The sequence below is a fragment of the Oncorhynchus keta genome, chromosome 24 (genome assembly GCF_023373465.1).
Source record: "Oncorhynchus keta strain PuntledgeMale-10-30-2019 chromosome 24, Oket_V2, whole genome shotgun sequence".
Classification (NCBI taxonomy): Eukaryota; Metazoa; Chordata; class Actinopteri; order Salmoniformes; family Salmonidae; genus Oncorhynchus; species Oncorhynchus keta.
The window spans coordinates 1,600,920-1,618,516 of NC_068444.1; the positions used below are offsets into that span (position 1 = coordinate 1,600,920).

Genomic DNA, 17,597 nt, shown 5'->3' on the forward strand with positions numbered 1-17,597 from the left:
GAGAGAACCATAAAGGGTTCATTAGAGAACCATAAAGGATTCATTAGAGAACCATAAAGGGTTCATTAGAGAGAACCATAAAAGGGTTCATTAGAGAACCATAAAGGGTTCATTAGAGAACCATAAAGGGTTCATTAGAGACAACTATAAAGGGTTCATTAGAGAGAACCATAAAGGGTTCACTAGAGAACCATAAAGGGTTCATTAGAGAACAATAAAGGGTTCATTAGAGAGAACCACAAAGGGTTCATTAGAGAACAATAAAGGGGGTTCATTAGAGAGAACCATAAAGAGTTCATTAGAGAACCATAAAGGGTGCATTAGAGAACCATAAGAACCATAAAGGGTTCATTAGAGAACCATAAATGGTTCATTAGAGAGAACCATAAAGGGTTCATTAGAGAACTATAAAGGGTTCATTAGAGAACTATAAAGGGTTCATTAGAGAGAACCATAAAGGGTTCATTAGAGAGAACCATAAAGGGTTCATTAGAGAACCATAAAGGGTTCATTAGAGAGAACCATAAAGGGTTCATTAGAGAACTATAAAGGGTTCATTAGAGAACTATAAAGGGTTCATTAGAGAACTATAAAGGGTTCATTAGAGAACCATGAAGGGTTCATTAGAGAGAACCATAAAGGGTTGATTAGAGACAATTATAAAGGGTTCATTAGAGAACTATAAAGGGTTCATTAGAGAACCATAAAGGGTTGATTAGAGACAATTATAAAGGGTTCATTAGAGAACTATAAAGGGTTCATTAGAGAACCATAAAGGGTTCATTAGAGAGAACCATAAAGGGTTGATTAGAGACAATTATAAAGGGTTCATTAGAGAGAACCATAAAGGGTTCATTAGAGACAACTATAAAGGGTTCATTAGAGAACTATAAAGGGTTCATTAGAGAGAACCATAAAGGGTTCATTAGAGACAACTATAAAGGGTTCATTAGAGAGAACCATAAAGGGTTCATTAGAGAACCACAACGGGTTCATTAGAGACAACTATAAAGGGTTCATTAGAGAACTATAAAGGGTTCATTAGAGAACCATAAAGGGTTCATTAGAGAGAACCATAAAGGGTTCATTAGAGACAACTATAAAGGGTTCATTAGAGAGAACCATAAAGGGTTCATTAGAGAACCACAACGGGTTCATTAGAGACAACTATAAAGGGTTCATTAGAGAACTATAAAGGGTTCATTAGAGAACCATAAAGGGTTCATTAGAGAGAACCATAAAGGGTTCATTAGAGAGAACCATAAAGGGTTCATTAGAGAACACCATAAAGGGTTCATTAGAGAGAACCATAAAGGGTTCATTAGAGAGAACCATAAAGGGTTCATTAGAGAACCATAAAGCGTTCATCAGAGAGAACCATAAAGGGTTCATTAGAGAACTATAAAGGGTTCATTAGAGAACAATAAAGGGTTCATTAGAGAGAACCATAAAGGGTTCATTAGAGAACCATAAAGGGTTGATTAGAGAGAACCATAAAGGGTTCATTAGAGAACAATAAAGGGTTCATTAGAGAGAACCATAAAGGGTTCATTAGAGAACCATAAAGCGTTCATTAGAGAACCATAAAGGGTTCATTAGAGAACAATAAATGGTTCATTAGAGAGAACCATAAAGGGTTCATTAGAGAGAACCATGAAGGGTTCATTAGAGAACCATAAAGGGTTCATTAGAGACAACTATAAAGGGTTCATTAGAGAGAACCATAAAGGGTTCATTAGAGAACCAAACGGGTTCATTAGAGAACCATAAAGGGTTCATTAGAGAGAACCATAAAGGGTTCATTAGAGAACAATAAAGGGTTCATTAGAGAGAACCATAAAGGGTTCATTAGAGAACCATAAAGGGTTCATTAGAGAGAACCATAAAGGGTTAATTAGAGAACAATAAAGGGTTCATTAGAGAACAATAAAGGGTTCATTAGAGAGAACCATAAAGGGTTCATTAGAGAACCATAAAGCGTTCATTAGAGAACCATAAAGGGTTCATTAGAGAACAATAAATGGTTCATTAGAGAGAACCATAAAGGGTTCATTAGAGAACCATAAAGGGTTCATTAGAGACAACTATAAAGGGTTCATTAGAGAACCATAAAGGGTTCATTAGAGAACCATAAAGGGTTCATTAGAGAGAACTATAAAGGGTTCATTAGAGAGAACCATAAAGGGTTCATTAGAGACAACTATAAAGGGTTCATTAGAGAACAATAAAGGGTTCATTAGAGAGAACCATAAAGGGTTCATTAGAGAACCATAAAGGGTTCATTAGAGAACTATAACGGGTTCATTAGAGAACAATAAAGGGTTCATTAGAGACAATTATAAAGGGTTCATTAGAGAACATAAAGGGTTCATTAGAGAGAACCATAAAGGGTTCATTAGAGAACCATAAAGGGTTCATTAGAGACAACTATAAAGGGTTCATTAGAGAACAATAAAGGGTTCATTAGAGAGAAACATAAAGGGTTCATTAGAGAACCATAAAGGGGTTCATTAGAGAACCATAAAGGGTTCATTAGAGAACCACAACGGGTTCATTAGAACCATAAAGGGTTCATTAGAAACAAATATAAAGGGTTCATTAGAGAAACCATAAAGGGTTCATTAGAAACAACTATAAAGGGTTCATTAGAGAGAACCATAAAGGGTTCATTAGAGAACCACAACGGGTTCATTAGAGACAATTATAAAGGGTTCATTAGAGAGAACCATAAAGGGTTCATTAGAGAACCATAAAGGGTTCATTAGAGAGAACCATAAAGGGTTCATTAGAGAGAACCATAAAGGGTTCATTAGAGAACCATAAAGCTGTTCATCAGAGAGAACCATAAAGGGTTCATTAGAGAACAATAACGGGTTCATTAGAGACAACTATAAAGGGTTCATTAGAGATAACCATAAAGGGTTCATTAGAGAACCATTAAGAACCATAAAGGGTTAATTGGAGAACCATAACGGGTTCATTAGAGACAACTATAAAGGTTTCATTAGAGAACCATAAAGGGTTCATTAGAGAACTATAACGGGTTCATTAGAGAACCATAAAGGGTTCATTAGAGAACTATAAAGGGTTCATTAGAGAGAACCATAAAGGGTTCATTAGAGAAACCATAAAGGAGTTCATTAGAGAACCATAAAGGGTTCATTAGAGAGAAACATAAAGGGTTCATTAGAGAGAAACATAAAGGGTTCATTAGAGAACCATAAAGGGTTCATTAGAGAACTATAAAGGGTTCATTAGAGAACCATAAGGGTTCATTAGAGAACCATAAAGGGTCTAGAGAACTATAACGGGTTCATTAGAGAACCATAAAGGGTTCATTAGAGAACTATGGGTTCATTTTCTAAGAACCCTAAAGGGTTATAAGAACCTTAAAGGGTTCATTAGAAGAACCATAAAGGGTTCATTAGAGAACCATAAAGGAGTTCATTAGAGAACTAAAGGGTTCATTAGAAACCATAAAGGGTTCATTAGAGAACTATAACTTCTAATGAACCCTTTATAAAGGGTTCATTAGAGAGAACCATAAAGGGTTCATTAGAGAACCATAACGGGTTCATTAGAGAACCATAAAGGGTTCACTAGAGAGAACCATAAAGGGTTAATTAGAGAGAACCATAAAGGGTTCATTAGAGACAACCATAAGGGTTCATTACAGAACCATAAAGGGTTCATTAGAGAGAACCATAAAGGGTTCATTAGAGAGAACCATAAAGGGTTCATTAGAGAGAACCATAAAGGGTTCATTAGAGAGAACCATAAAGGGTTCATTAGAGACAACGATAAAGGGTTGATTGGAGAACCATAAAGGGTCCATTAGAGAACAGTAAAGGGTTCAACTAAAGCAGTATAGGATGAACAACTCCTTTAAACTTGAGGTTTAGGGGGACCCTTTAGGCTCACGAACAGCCCCAGAGGATCCTATAGGTCATGTTACATAAGGACTACTACTCACACAGGGTGGGTCCAGCATGACTACTGTTAGACACAGGAGATACCCATAAGAGAATAGAGAAGACGGGACAATAACAAGACAATAGAGAAGACAGAACAATAACAAGAGAATAGAGAAGACGGGACAATAACAAGACAATAGAGAAGACAGAACAATGACAAGACAATAGAGAAGACAGAACAATAACAAGACAATAGAGAAGACAGAACAATGACAAGAGAATAGAGAAGACAGAACAATGACAAGACAATAGAGAAGACAGAACAATGACAAGACAATAGAGAAGACAGAACAATGACAAGAGAATAGAGAAGACGGGACAATGACAAGACAATAGAGAAGACAGAACAATGACAAGAGAATAGAGAAGACAGAACAATGACAAGACAATAGAGAAGACAGAACAATGACAAGACAATAGAGAAGACAGAACAATGAAAAGAGAATAGAAGACGGGACAATAACAAGACAATAGAGAAGACAGAACAATGACAAGAGAATAGAGAAGACGGAACAATGACAATGAAAGACAATAGAGAATAGACGGGACAATGACAAGACAATAGAGAACACGGGACAATAACAAGACAATAGAGAAAGACGGACAAGACTATAACAAGAGAATAGAGAAGACGGGACAATAACAAGACAATAGAGAAGACGGGACTATGACAAGACAATAGAGAAGACAGAACAATGACAAGAGAATAGAGAAGACGGACAATGACAAGACAATAGAGAAGACGGGACAATGACAAGACAATAGAGAAGACAGGAAGACAATGACAAGAGAATAGAGAAGACAGAACAATAACAAGACAATAGAGAAGACGGGACTATGACAAGACAATAGAGAAGACAGAACAATGACAAGACAATAGAGAAGACAGAACAATGACAAGACAATAGAGAAGACAGAACAATGACAAGAGAATAGAGAAGACGGGACAATAACAAGACAATAGAGAAGATGGGACTATGACAAGACAATAGAGAAGACGGACAATAACAAGACAATAGAGAAGACGGGACAATGACAAGAGAATAGAGAAGACAGGACAATAACAAGACAATAGAGAAGACGGACTATGACAAGACAATAGAGAAGACGGGACAATGACAAGACAATAGAGAAGACGGACAATGACAAGAGAATAGAGAAGACAGAACAATAACAAGACAATAGAGAAGACGGACAATAACAAGACAATAGAGAAGACAGAACAATGACAAGAGAATAGAGAAGACAGAACAATAACAAGACAATAGAGAAGACGGGACAATAACAAGACAATAGAGAAGACAGAACAATGACAAGACAATAGAGAAGATGGGACAATGACAAGACAATAGAGAAGACGGGACTATGACAAGAGAATAGAGAAGACAGAACAATAACAAGAGAATAGAGAAGACGGGACTATAACAAGACAATAGAGAAGACAGAACAATGACAAGAGAATAGAGAAGACAGAACAATAACAAGACAATAGAGAAGACAGACACAATAACAAGACAATAGAGAAGACGGGACAATAACAAGACAATAGAGAAGACAGGACAATAACAAGACAATAGAGAAGACAGAACAATGACAAGAGAATAGAGAAGACAGAACAATAACAAGACAATAGAGAAGACGGGACAATGACAAGAGAATAGAGAAGACGGGACAATGACAAGACAATAGAGAAGACAGGACATTGACAAGACAATAGAGAAGACAGAACAATGACAAGAGAATAGAGAAGATGGGACAATGAGAAGACAATAGAGAAGACGGGACTATGACAAGACAATAGAGAAGACAGAACAATGACAAGAGAATAGAGAAGACGGGACAATAACAAGACAATAGAGAAGACAGAACAATGACAAGAGAATAGAGAAGATGGGACAATGAGAAGACAATAGAATAGAAGACAGAACAATGACAAGAGAATAGAGAAGATGGGACAATGAGAAGACAATAGAGAAGACGGACTATGACAAGACAATAGAGAAGACAGAACAATGACAAGAGAATAGAGAAGACGGGACAATAACAAGACAATAGAGAAGACAGAACAATGACAAGAGAATAGAGAAGATGGGACAATGAGAAGACAATAGAGAAGACGGGACTATGACAAGACAATAGAGAAGACAGAACAATGACAAGAGAATAGAGAAGACGGGACTATGACAAGACAATAGAGAAGACGGGACAATAACAAGAGAATAGAGAAGACGGGACAATGACAAGACAATAGAGAAGACGGGACAATAACAAGAGAATAGAGAAGACGGGACAATGACAAGACAATAGAGAAGACGGGACAATAACAAGAGAATAGAGAAGACGGGACTATGACAAGACAATAGAGAAGACAGAACAATGACAAGAGAATAGAGAAGACGGGACTATGACAAGACAATAGAGAAGACGGGACAATAACAAGACAATAGAGAAGACGGGACTATGACAAGACAATAGAGAAGACGGGACAATAACAAGAGAATAGAGAAGACGGGACTATGACAAGACAATAGAGAAGACGGACAATAACAAGAGAATAGAGAAGACGGGACAATAACAAGACAATAGAGAAGACGGGACTATGACAAGAGAATAGAGAAGACGGGACAATGACAAGAGAATAGAGAAGACGGGACTATGACAAGAGAATAGAGAAGACGGACAATGACAAGAGAATAGAGAAGACGGGACTATGACAAGAGAATAGAGAAGACGGGACTATGACAAGACAATAGAGAAGACGGGACAATAACAAGAGAATAGAGAAGACGGGACAATAACAAGAGAATAGAGAAGACGGGACAATAACAAGACAATAGAGAAGACGGGACTATGACAAGACAATAGAGAAGACAGAACAATGACAAGACAATAGAGAAGACAGAACAATAACAAGAGAATAGAGAAGACGGGACAATAACAAGACAATAGAGAAGACGGACAATGACAAGACAATAGAGAAGACAGAACAATGACAAGACAATAGAGAAGACGGGACAATAACAAGACAATAGAGAAGACAGAACAATGACAAGACAATAGAGAAGACAGAACAATAACAAGAGAATAGAGAAGACGGGACTATGACAAGACAATAGAGAAGACGGGACAATAACAGTTTGAGGAACAGAATCACAGATCCTTCAAAATCATATCAACACATTGGCTCACACTCAACACAATAATGTTTACGGTAATTGAATCTACTGTGGTCATGGAGTTCTCTCTCCCTCCCTCAATGTCTATACCCTTCTACCTCTTATTCCCTCTCCCCCTTCCTTGGTTACCAAGCCCACTGAACCCAATGACTCCCTCCCTCTCAATAACGCCCTGCGTGCCTCCCAAGAGAATCTCCAACCCTCCCAAGACCTCTCTTCACCCTGCGTGCCTCCCCCTCCTCCCCTCTCCAACCCTCTAGAAGACTCCCTCTCCAACCCAATCCCTCTCTTCGCCCTGCGTGCCTCTCCCTCCCTCCCCTCTCAACCCTCCCCTCCATAGACTCTTCGCCCAATGCGGCAGCCTATCCCTCCCTCCCCCTCTCCAAACCTCCCTATGACCTCCTCCTCCAACCCTCTCCCTCCCTCCCCTCTCCAACCCTCCTCTCAATCGCCCTGCGTGACAATAACCTCCCTCCCCTCTCCAACCCTGACAAGACAATCCAACCCTCTCCCTCCTCCCCCCAACGACTCCCTCCCTCCCCTCTCCAAACCTCCCTCCCTCCCCTCTCCAACCCTTCCCTCCAATCCCCCTCTCCAACCCTGACCCTCCCTCCCCAACGCCCTCCCTCCCTCCCCAATCCCCTCTCCAACCCTCCCCTCCTCTCTAGCCCTGCGTGCCTCTCCCTCCCTCTCCAACCCTCTCCTCCCTCCCCTCTCCAACCCTCCCCTCCCTGACAAGCCCTGCGTGCCTCTCCCTCCCCTCTCCAACCCTCTTCCTCCCTCCCCTCTCAACCCTCTCCCTCCCTCAGAACCTCCCAAGAGAATCCCTCCCTCCCCTCTCCCCTCCCTCCCCCTCTCCAACCCTCTCCCTCCCTCCCATCTCCAACCGTCTCCTCCCTCCCCTCTCCAACCCTCCCTCCCTCTCTTCGCCCCTGTGTGCCTCTCCCTCCTCCTCTCCAACCCTCCCCTCCATCTCTTCGACCTGCGTGACAATCTCCCTCCCTCCCCTCTCAACCCTCCCCCCTCCTCTCTCAACAATGCGTGCCTCTCCTCCCTCCCCCTCTCCAACCCTCCCTCCATCTCTTCGACAATGCGGCCGGGACTCCCTCCCTCCCCTCTCCAACCCTCCCCTCCATCTCTTCGACCTGCGTGCCTTCCCTCCCTCCCCTCTCCAACCCTCCCCCTCCACTTCGCCCATGTGCCTCTCCCTCCCTCTCCAACCCTCCCCTCTCCAACCCCTTCTCCCTCCCTCCCCTCTCCAACCCTCCCCCTCCCTCTCTTGCCCTGCGTGCCTCTCCCTCCCCTCTCCAACCCTCCCCCTCCCCTCTTCGCCCTGCGTGCCTCTCCCTCCCTCCCCTCCTCCAACCCTCTCCCTCCCTCCCCTCTCCCTCCCTCCCCTCTCCAACCCCTTCCCCTCCCTCTCTTCGCCCTGCGTGCCTCTCCTCCCTCCTCCCTCCCCTCTCCCTCCCTCCCCTCTCCAACCCTCTCCCTCCCTCCCTCCCTCCCTCCCTCCCTCCCTCCCTCTCCCCTCCCTTCTCCCCTCCCCCAACCCTCTCCAACCCTCCCCTCTCCAACCCCTCCCCCCTCTCCTTCGCCTGCGTGCCTCCCCTCCCTCCCCTCTCCTCCCTCCCTCCTCTCCAACCTCCCCTCTCCCTCCCCTCTCCCTCCCTCCCCTCTCCAACCCTCTCCCTCCTCCCCTCCAACCCCTCCCTCCTCCCTCCCTCCTCCAACCCTCTCCCTCCCTCCCCTCTCCAACCCTCTCCCTCCCTCCCCTCTCCAACCCTTCCCTCCCTCCCCTCTCCAACCCTCTCTCCCTCCCTCCCCTCTCCAAACCTCTCCTCCCTCCCTCCCTCCCTCCCCTTCCAACCCTTCTCCTCCCTCCCCTCTCCAACCCTCTCCAACCCTCTCCTCCCTCCCTCCCTCCCCTCTCCAACCCTCTCCCTCCCTCCCCTCTCCAACCCTCTGCCTCCATTCCTTATATTTCATTTTATTGAGGAATTCCAGAACAACTTTACAACCCAACAGGGTGTTCAGCTTCCACAGAAGAAATGCTTTACAACAGTTTGATATTTATTTTAAAGCTGTAAATTAGTTTGTGGAAGGAAAAGAAACTAGGACAAAAAGACAAACCAAACATAAACAAGTGGTCCTGGGGCTCTGTTCACAAACACACCCCACAGAGCCATCACCTACAGAGAGATGAACCTGGAGAAGAGTCCCTAAAGCAAGCTGGTCCTGGGGCTCTGTTCACAAACACAAACACACCCCACAGAGCCCCAGGACAGCAACACAATTAGACCCAACCAAATCATGAGAAAACAAAAAGATAATTACTTGACACATTGGAAAGAATTAACAAAAACAGAGCAAACTAGAATGTTATTTGGCCCTAAACAGAGAGGACACAGTGGGAGAATACCTGACCACTGTGACTGACCCAAACTTAAGGAAAGCTTTGACTATGTACAGACTCAGTGAGCATAACCTTGCTATTGAGAAAGGCCGCCGTAGGCAGACATGGCTCTCAAGAGAAGACAGGCTATGTGCACACTGTCCACAAAATGAGGTGGGAACTGAGATGCACTTCCTAACCTCCTGCCCAATGTATGACCATATTAGAGATACATATTTCCCTCAGATTAGACAGATCCACAAAGAATTCGAAAACAAATCCAATTTTGATAAACTGACATATCTACTGGGTGATATTCCACGGTGTGACGTCACAGCAGCAAGATTTGTGACCTGTTGCCACGAGAAAGTGAAGAACCAGTGAACCAGTGAAGAACCAGTGAAGAACCAAACACCATTGAAGAACCAGTGAAGAACCAGTGAACCAGTGAAGAACCAGTGAAGAACCAGTGATTTGAAGAACAAACACCATTGTTAATACAACCCATTTTAAGTGATTTATTTTGTAATGTTTAATGTTCATTTTTATTGATTATTTCACTTTTGTATATTATCTAGTTCACTTGCTTTGGCAATGTTAACACATGTTTCCCATGACAATAAAGCCCCTTGAATTGAAATGAATTGTAGAGAGAGCTAGAGATGCAGAGAGGGAGAGACAACATACCATGCAGGTTCCTCCGTGGTGGCACTGGTCTTTACTGTCGTTGAGATCTACACAGGAAAACAAAGATGACGTATCAGATGTTATCTACTAGCATGTATTAAACAAGATAATCAAGATACACAGGAAAACAAAGATGACGTATCAGATGTTATCTACTAGCACGTATTAAACAAGATAATCAAGATACACAGGAAACTAAAGATGATGTATCAGCTGTTATCTACTAGCATGTATAATGAAGATACACAGGAAACTAAAGATGATGTATCAGCTGTTATCTACTAGCATGTATAATGAAGATACACAGGAAACCAAAGATGATGTATCAGCTGTTATCTACTAGCACGTATTAAACAAGATAATCAACTCTGTCTGTGATAATGTAGTAATGAATTGTTCACCCTCCGTAAAATAAAGTGCCACCCCCCTTAAAGGAATCATCCCATTCCTTATGTAGTGCCCTACTACCCTGTGAATCCTAGTCCTTATGGAGTGTCCTAATACCCTGTGAATCATTTACATTTACATTTAAGTCATTTAGCAGACGCTCTTATCCAGAGCGACTTACAAATTGGTGCATACACCTTATGACATCCAGTGGAACAGCCACTTGCATCTAAATCTTTTTTGTGGGGGGTGAGAAGGATTACTTACCCTTACTTACCCTACCCTAGTCCTTATGTAGTGTCCTACCACCCTGTGAATCCTAGTCCTTATGTAGTTCCCTACCACCCTGTGAATCCTAGTCCTTATGTAGTGTCCTAATACCCTGTGAATCCTAGTCCTTATGTAGTGCCCTACTACCCTGTGAATCCTAGTCCTTATGTAGTGCCCTACTACCCTGTGAATCCTAGTCCTTATGTAGTGCCCTACCACCCTGTGAATCCTAGTCCTTATGTAGTGTCCTATCACCCTGTGAATCCTAGTCCTTATGTAGTGTCCTACCACCCTGTGAATCCTAGTCCTTATGTAGTGCCCGACCACCCTGTGAATCCTAGTCCTTATGTAGTGTCCTAATACCCTGTGAATCCTAGTCCTTATGTAGTGCCCTACCACCTGTGAATCCTAGTCCTTATGTAGTGTCCTAATACCCTGTGAATCCTAGTCCTTATGTAGTGCCCTACTACCCTGTGAATCCTAGTCATTATGTAGTGCCCTACCACCCTGTGAATCCTAGTCCTTATGTAGTGTCCTAATCCTACCCTGTGAATCCTAGTCCTTATGTAGTGCCCTACTGTGACCCTGTGAATCCTAGTCCTTATGTAGTGCCCTACCACCCTGTGAATCCTAGTCCTTATGTAGTGCCCCCTAATCCTAGTCCCCCTACTACCCTGTGAATCCTAGTCCTTATGTAGTGCCCTACCACCCTGTGAATCCTAGTCCTTATGTAGTGTCCTACTACCCTGTGAATCCTAGTCCTTATGTAGTGCCCTACCACCCTGTGAATCCTAGTCCTTATGTAGTGTCCGACCACCCTGTGAATCCTAGTCCTTATGTAGTGCCCTACCACCCTGTGAATCCTAGTCCTTATGTAGTGTCCTAATACCCTGTGAATCCTAGTCCTTATGTAGTGCCCTACTACCCTGTGAATCCTAGTCATTATGTAGTGCCCTACCACCCTGTGAATCCTAGTCCTTATGTAGTGTCCTACCACCCTGTGAATCCTAGTCCTTATGTAGTGCCCTACCACCCTGTGAATCCTAGTCCTTATGTAGTGTCCTAATACCCTGTGAATCCTAGTCCTTATGTAGTGCCCTACCACCCTGTGAATCCTAGTCCTTATGTAGTGCCCTACGACCCTGTGAATCCTAGTCCTTATGTAGTGCCCTACAACCCTGTGAATCCTAGTCCTTATGTAGTGCCCTACTACCCTGTGAATCCTAGTCCTTATGTAGTGCCCTACGACCCTGTGAATCCTAGTCCTTATGTAGTGCCCTACCACCCTGTGAATCCTAGTCCTTATGTAGTGCCCTACTACCCTGTGAATCCTAGTCCTTATGTAGTGTCCTACCACCCTGTGAATCCTAGTCCTTATGTAGTGTCCTAATACCCTGTGAATCATAGTCCTTATGTAGTGTCCTATCACCCTGTGAATCCTAGTCCTTATGTAGTGTCCTACCACCCTGTGAATCCTAGTCCTTATGTAGTGTCCTACCACCTTGTGAATCCTAGTCCTTATGTAGTGCCCTACTACCCTGTGAATCCTAGTCCTTATGTAGTGCCCTAGAGCCCCAGAGACAGGTGTTCTAGAGCTACAGAGACAGGTGTTCTAGAGCTACAGAGACAGGTGTTATAGATCCCCAGAGGCAGGTGTTCTAGAGCTACAGAGGCAGGTGTTCTAGAGCAACAGAGACAGGTGTTCTAGAGCTACAGAGACAGGTGTTCTAGAGCTACAGACACAGGTGTTCTAGAGCTACAGAGACAGGTGTTCTAGAGCTACAGAGACAGGTGTTCTAGATCCCCAGAGGCAGGTGTTCTAGAGCTACAGAGGCAGGTGTTCTAGAGCTACAGAGGCAGGTGTTCTAGAGCTACAGAGACAGGTGTTCTAGAGCTACAGAGACAGGTGTTCTAGAGCTACAGAGACAGGTGTTCTAGAGCTACAGACACAGGTGTTCTAGAGCTACAGAGACAGGTGTTCTAGAGCTACAGAGACAGGTGTTCTAGAGCTACAGAGACAGGTGTTCTAGAGCTACAGAGACAGGTGTTCTAGAGCTACAGAGACAGGTGTTCTAGAGCTACAGAGACAGGTGTTATAGATCCCCAGAGGCAGGTGTTCTAGAGCTACAGAGGCAGGTGTTCTAGAGCTACAGAGGCAGGTGTTCTAGAGCTACAGAGACAGGTGTTCTAGAGCTACAGAGACAGGTGTTCTAGAGCTACAGAGACAGGTGTTCTAGAGCTACAGAGACAGGTGTTCTAGAGCTACAGAGGCAGGTGTTCTAGAGCTACAGAGACAGGTGTTCTAGAGCTACAGAGGCAGGTGTTCTAGAGCTACAGAGACAGGTGTTCTAGAGCTACAGAGACAGGTGTTATAGATCCCAAAGGCAGGTGTTCTAGAGCTACAGAGACAGGTGTTCTAGAGCTACAGAGACAGGTGTTCTAGAGCTACAGAGGCAGGTGTTCTAGAGCTACAGAGACAGGTGTTCTAGAGCTACAGAGGCAGGTGTTCTAGAGCTACAGAGACAGGTGTTCTAGAGCTACAGAGACAGGTGTTATAGATCCCCAAAGGCAGGTGTTCTAGAGCTACAGAGACAGGTGTTCTAGAGCTACAGAGACAGGTGTTCTAGAGCTACAGAGACAGGTGTTCTAGAGCTACAGAGACAGGTGTTCTAGAGCTACAGAGACAGGTGTTCTAGAGCTACAGAGCTGCAGCTAAACAGAACAGTCTCAGTTCTACTCACTGATGTCACAGTTCAGCCCCGTCCAACCAGCGTCACACTCGCAGAAGTATCCACCAATCAGGTTGCGGCAGGAGTTGGCGTTGACACAGGGCTTGCTGTCGCATTCGTTGGCATCTGGAGAGGAGGCGGATTAATAACACAGCATGGTTAGTGTGAAGACAGATAATCATTATGAGTCCACTTCCTACACTCAATGTTCATAAAGTACTATGTTAAAGTCAAAGACACAGTGAATGAAGGCAATAGAGAAATCCAGAGATCCTGAGAAAACGAGGTTGTAGAGGAGTAGAGAGAAGAGAAGAGAGAGAGGGAGAGAGGGAGAGAGAGACAGAGGGAGAGAGAGAGACAGAGGGAGAGAGAGAGACAGAGGGAGAGAGAGACAGAGGGAGAGAGAGACAGAGGGAGAGAGAGACAGAGGGAGAGAGAGACAGAGGGAGACAGAGGGAGAGAGAGGGAGACAGAGGGAGAGAGAGGGAGACAGAGGGAGAGAGAGGGAGAGAGAGAGAGAGAGAGAGAGAGAGAGAGAGAGAGAGAGAGAGAGAGAGAGAGAGAGAGAGAGAGAGAGGGAGAGAGAGGGAGAGAGAGGGAGAGAGAGACAGAGGGAGAGAGAGACACAGAGGGAGAGAGAGACAGAGGGAGAGAGAGACAGAGGGAGAGAGAGACAGAGACAGAGGGAGAGAGAGACAGAGGGAGACAGAGGGAGAGAGAGGGAGACTGAGGGAGAGGGAGAGAGGGAGAGAGCGAGAGACTGAGGGAGAGGGAGAGAGGGAGAGAGAGAGAGAGAGAGAGAGAGAGAGAGAGAGAGAGAGAGAGAGAGAGAGAGAGAGAGAGAGAGAGAGAGAGAGAGAGAGAGAGAGAGAGAGAGAGAGAGAGAGAGAGACAGAGGGAGAGAGAGACAGAGGGAGAGAGAGACAGAGGGAGACAGAGGGAGAGAGAGAGAGAGGGAGAGAGAGACAGAGGAGAGAGAGAGAGAGAGACAGAGGGAGAGAGAGACAAAGGGAGAGAGAGACAGAGGGAGAGAGAGACAGAGGGAGACAGAGGGAGACTGAGGGAGAGAGAGAGAGAGGGGGAGAGACAGAGACAGACAGAGGGAGAGAGAGAGACAGAGGGAGAGACAGAGGGAGACACAGACAGAGGGAGAGAGAGAGACAGAGGGAGAGAGAGAGACAGAGGGAGAGACAGAGGGAGACACAGACAGAGGGAGAGAGAGAGACAGAGGGAGAGAGAGAGACAGAGGGAGAGACAGAGGGAGACACAGACAGAGGGAGAGAGAGACAGAGGGAGAGAGAGAGACAGAGGGAGAGACAGAGGGAGAGACAGACAGAGGGAGAGAGAGAGACAGAGGGAGACACAGAGGGAGAGACAGACAGAGGGAGAGACAGAGGGAGAGACAGACAGAGGGAGAGACAGAGGGAGAGACAGACAGAGGGAGAGACAGACAGAGGGAGAGACAGAGGGAGAGAGAGACAGAGGGAGAGAGAGAGACAGAGGGAGACACAGACAGAGGGAGAGAGAGACAGAGGGAGAGAGAGAGACAGAGGGAGACACAGACAGAGGGAGAGAGAATGTGTGTATCTCACCTATGCGACAGGTCTTGCCGGTCCACTGAGGAGGACAGTGACACTTATAAGCATGAACCAGATCCTGACAGGTCCCACCGTGGTTACAGGGGTTAGGAGAGCACTCATCAACATCTAGCAGACAGGAAAGATACATTAACGTGTGTGTGTGTGTGTGTGTGTGTGTGTGTGTGTGTGTGTGTGTGTGTGTGTGTGTGTGTGTGTGTGTGTGTGTGTGTGTGTGTGTGTGTGTGTGTGTGTGTGTGTGTGTGTGTGTGTGTGTGTGTGTGTGTGTGTGTGTGTGTGTGTGCGTGTGTGTGTACAGACTTACTGATGCTACAGGAGGGTCCGCTCCAACCCGCTCCACATACACACCCATAACCCTGACTGGTCTCGACACAGTTCCCTCCATTAGAGCAGGGGTTGGAGAGACACGCATGCTCTGCTGTGGGGGGAAGACACACAGGGTTAAAGACACATGCTGGGAGAGAGTGACTGGCCAATGAGAGCAGAGAGGACCTGGGAGCAGAGAGGACCTGGGAACAGAGAGTACCTGGGAGGAGAGAGGACCTGGGAACAGAGAGGACCTGGGAGAGGAGAGGACCTGGGAACAGAGAGGACCTGGGAACAGAGAGGACCTGGGAGAGGAGAGAACCTGGGAGAGGAGAGAACCTGGGAGCAGAGAGGACCTGGGAGAGGAGAGGACCTGGGAGGAGAGAGGACCTGGGAGGAGAGAGGACCTGGGAGAGGAGAGGACCTGGGAACAGAGAGGACATGGGAGAGGAGAGGACCTGGGAGAGGAGAGGACCTGGGAGGAGAGAGGACCTGGGAACAGAGAGGACCTGGGAACAGAGAGGACCTGGGAACAGAGAGGACCTGGGAGAGGAGAGAACCTGGGAGCAGAGAGGACCTGGGAGCAGAGAGGACCTGGGAACAGAGAGGACCTGGGAACAGAGAGGACCTGGGAGAGGAGAGGACCTGGGAACAGAGAGGACCTGGGAGAGGAGAGGACCTGGGAACAGAGAGGACCTGGGAGAGGAGAGGACCTGGGAACAGAGAGGACCTGGGAACAGAGAGGACCTGGGAACAGAGAGGACCTGGGAGAGGAGAGAACCTGGGAGAAGAGAGGACCTGGGAGCAGAGAGGACCTGGGAGAGGAGAGGACCTGGGAACAGAGAGGACCTGGGAGAGGAGAGGACCTGGGAGGAGAGAGGACCTGGGAGAGGAGAGGACCTGGGAACAGAGAGGACATGGGAGAGGAGAGGACCTGGGAGGAGAGAGGACCTGGGAACAGAGAGGACCTGGGAACAGAGAGGACCTGGGAGAGGAGAGAACCTGGGAGCAGAGAGGACCTGGGAGCAGAGAGGACCTGGGAACAGAGAGGACCTGGGAACAGAGAGGACCTGGGAGAGGAGAGGACCTGGGAACAGAGAGGACCTGGGAGAGGAGAGGACCTGGGAGGAGAGAGGACCTGGGAACAGAGAGGACCTGGGAGAGGAGAGGACCTGGGAGGAGAGAGGACCTGGGAACAGAGAGGACCTGGGAGCAGAGAGGACCTGGGAGCAGAGAGGACCTGGGAGCAGAGAGGACCTGGGAGCAGAGAGGACCTGGGAGCAGAGAGGACCTGGGAGCAGAGAGGACCTGGGAACAGAGAGGACCTGGGAGGAGAGAGGACCTGGGAACAGAGAGGACCTGGGAGGAGAGAGGACCTGGGAGGAGAGAGGACCTGGGAACAGAGAGGACCTGGGAGCAGAGAGGACCAGGGAGCAGAGAGGACCTGGGAGCAGAGAGGACCTGGGAGCAGAGAGGACCTGGGAGCAGAGAGGACCTGGGAGCAGAGATGACCTGGGAACAGAGAGGACCTGGGAGAGAAGAGGACCTGGGAGAGAAGAGGACCTGGGAACAGAGAGGACCTGGGAACAGAGAGGACCTGGGAACAGAGAGGACCTGGGAACAGAGAGGACCTGGGAGCAGAGAGGACCTGGGAGCAGAGAGGACCTGGGAGCAGAGAGGACCTGGGAGCAGAGAGGACCTGGGAGCAGAGAGGACCTTGGAACAGAGAGGACCTGGGAACAGAGAGGACCTGGGAGCAGAGAGGACCTGGGAGCAGAGAGGACCTGGGAGCAGAGAGGACCTGGGAGCAGAGAGGACCTTGGAACAGAGAGGACCTGGGAGCAGAGAGGACCTGGGAGCAGAGAGGACTTGGGAACAGAGAGGACCTGGGAACAGAGAGGACCTGGGAACAGAGAGGACCTGGGAGAGGAGAGGACCTGGGAACAGAGAGGACCTGGGAACAGAGAGGACCTGGGAACAGAGAGGACCTGGGAACAGAGAGGACCTGGGAGCAGAGAGGACCTGGGAGCAGAGAGGACCTGGGGAGCAGAGAGGACCTGGGAGCAGAGAGGACCTGG

The 17,597-nt window shown here is 46.7% G+C and overlaps 1 protein-coding gene across 9 annotated transcripts in view; it reads right to left on the reverse strand.

Annotated features, from left to right (window-relative positions):
• The window catches only part of LOC127911283 (protein jagged-1b-like), a 251,790-nt gene that overhangs the window by 129,803 nt on the left and 104,390 nt on the right, over positions 1-17,597 (reverse strand). For all 9 annotated transcript variants that reach the window (XR_008077703.1, XR_008077707.1, XR_008077702.1 and 6 more), the window contains exons 8-11: positions 15,518-15,631; positions 15,208-15,321; positions 13,628-13,741; positions 10,230-10,276 (exon numbers count right to left, since the gene is read on the reverse strand). Coding sequence is in view for 2 of the 9 variants with exons in the window: in XM_052477450.1 (XP_052333410.1) it covers positions 10,230-10,276; positions 13,628-13,741; positions 15,208-15,321; positions 15,518-15,631 (389 nt within the window). In the remaining 7 variants the exon portion in view is untranslated. The remainder of the gene's footprint in view (positions 1-10,229; positions 10,277-13,627; positions 13,742-15,207; positions 15,322-15,517; positions 15,632-17,597) is intronic.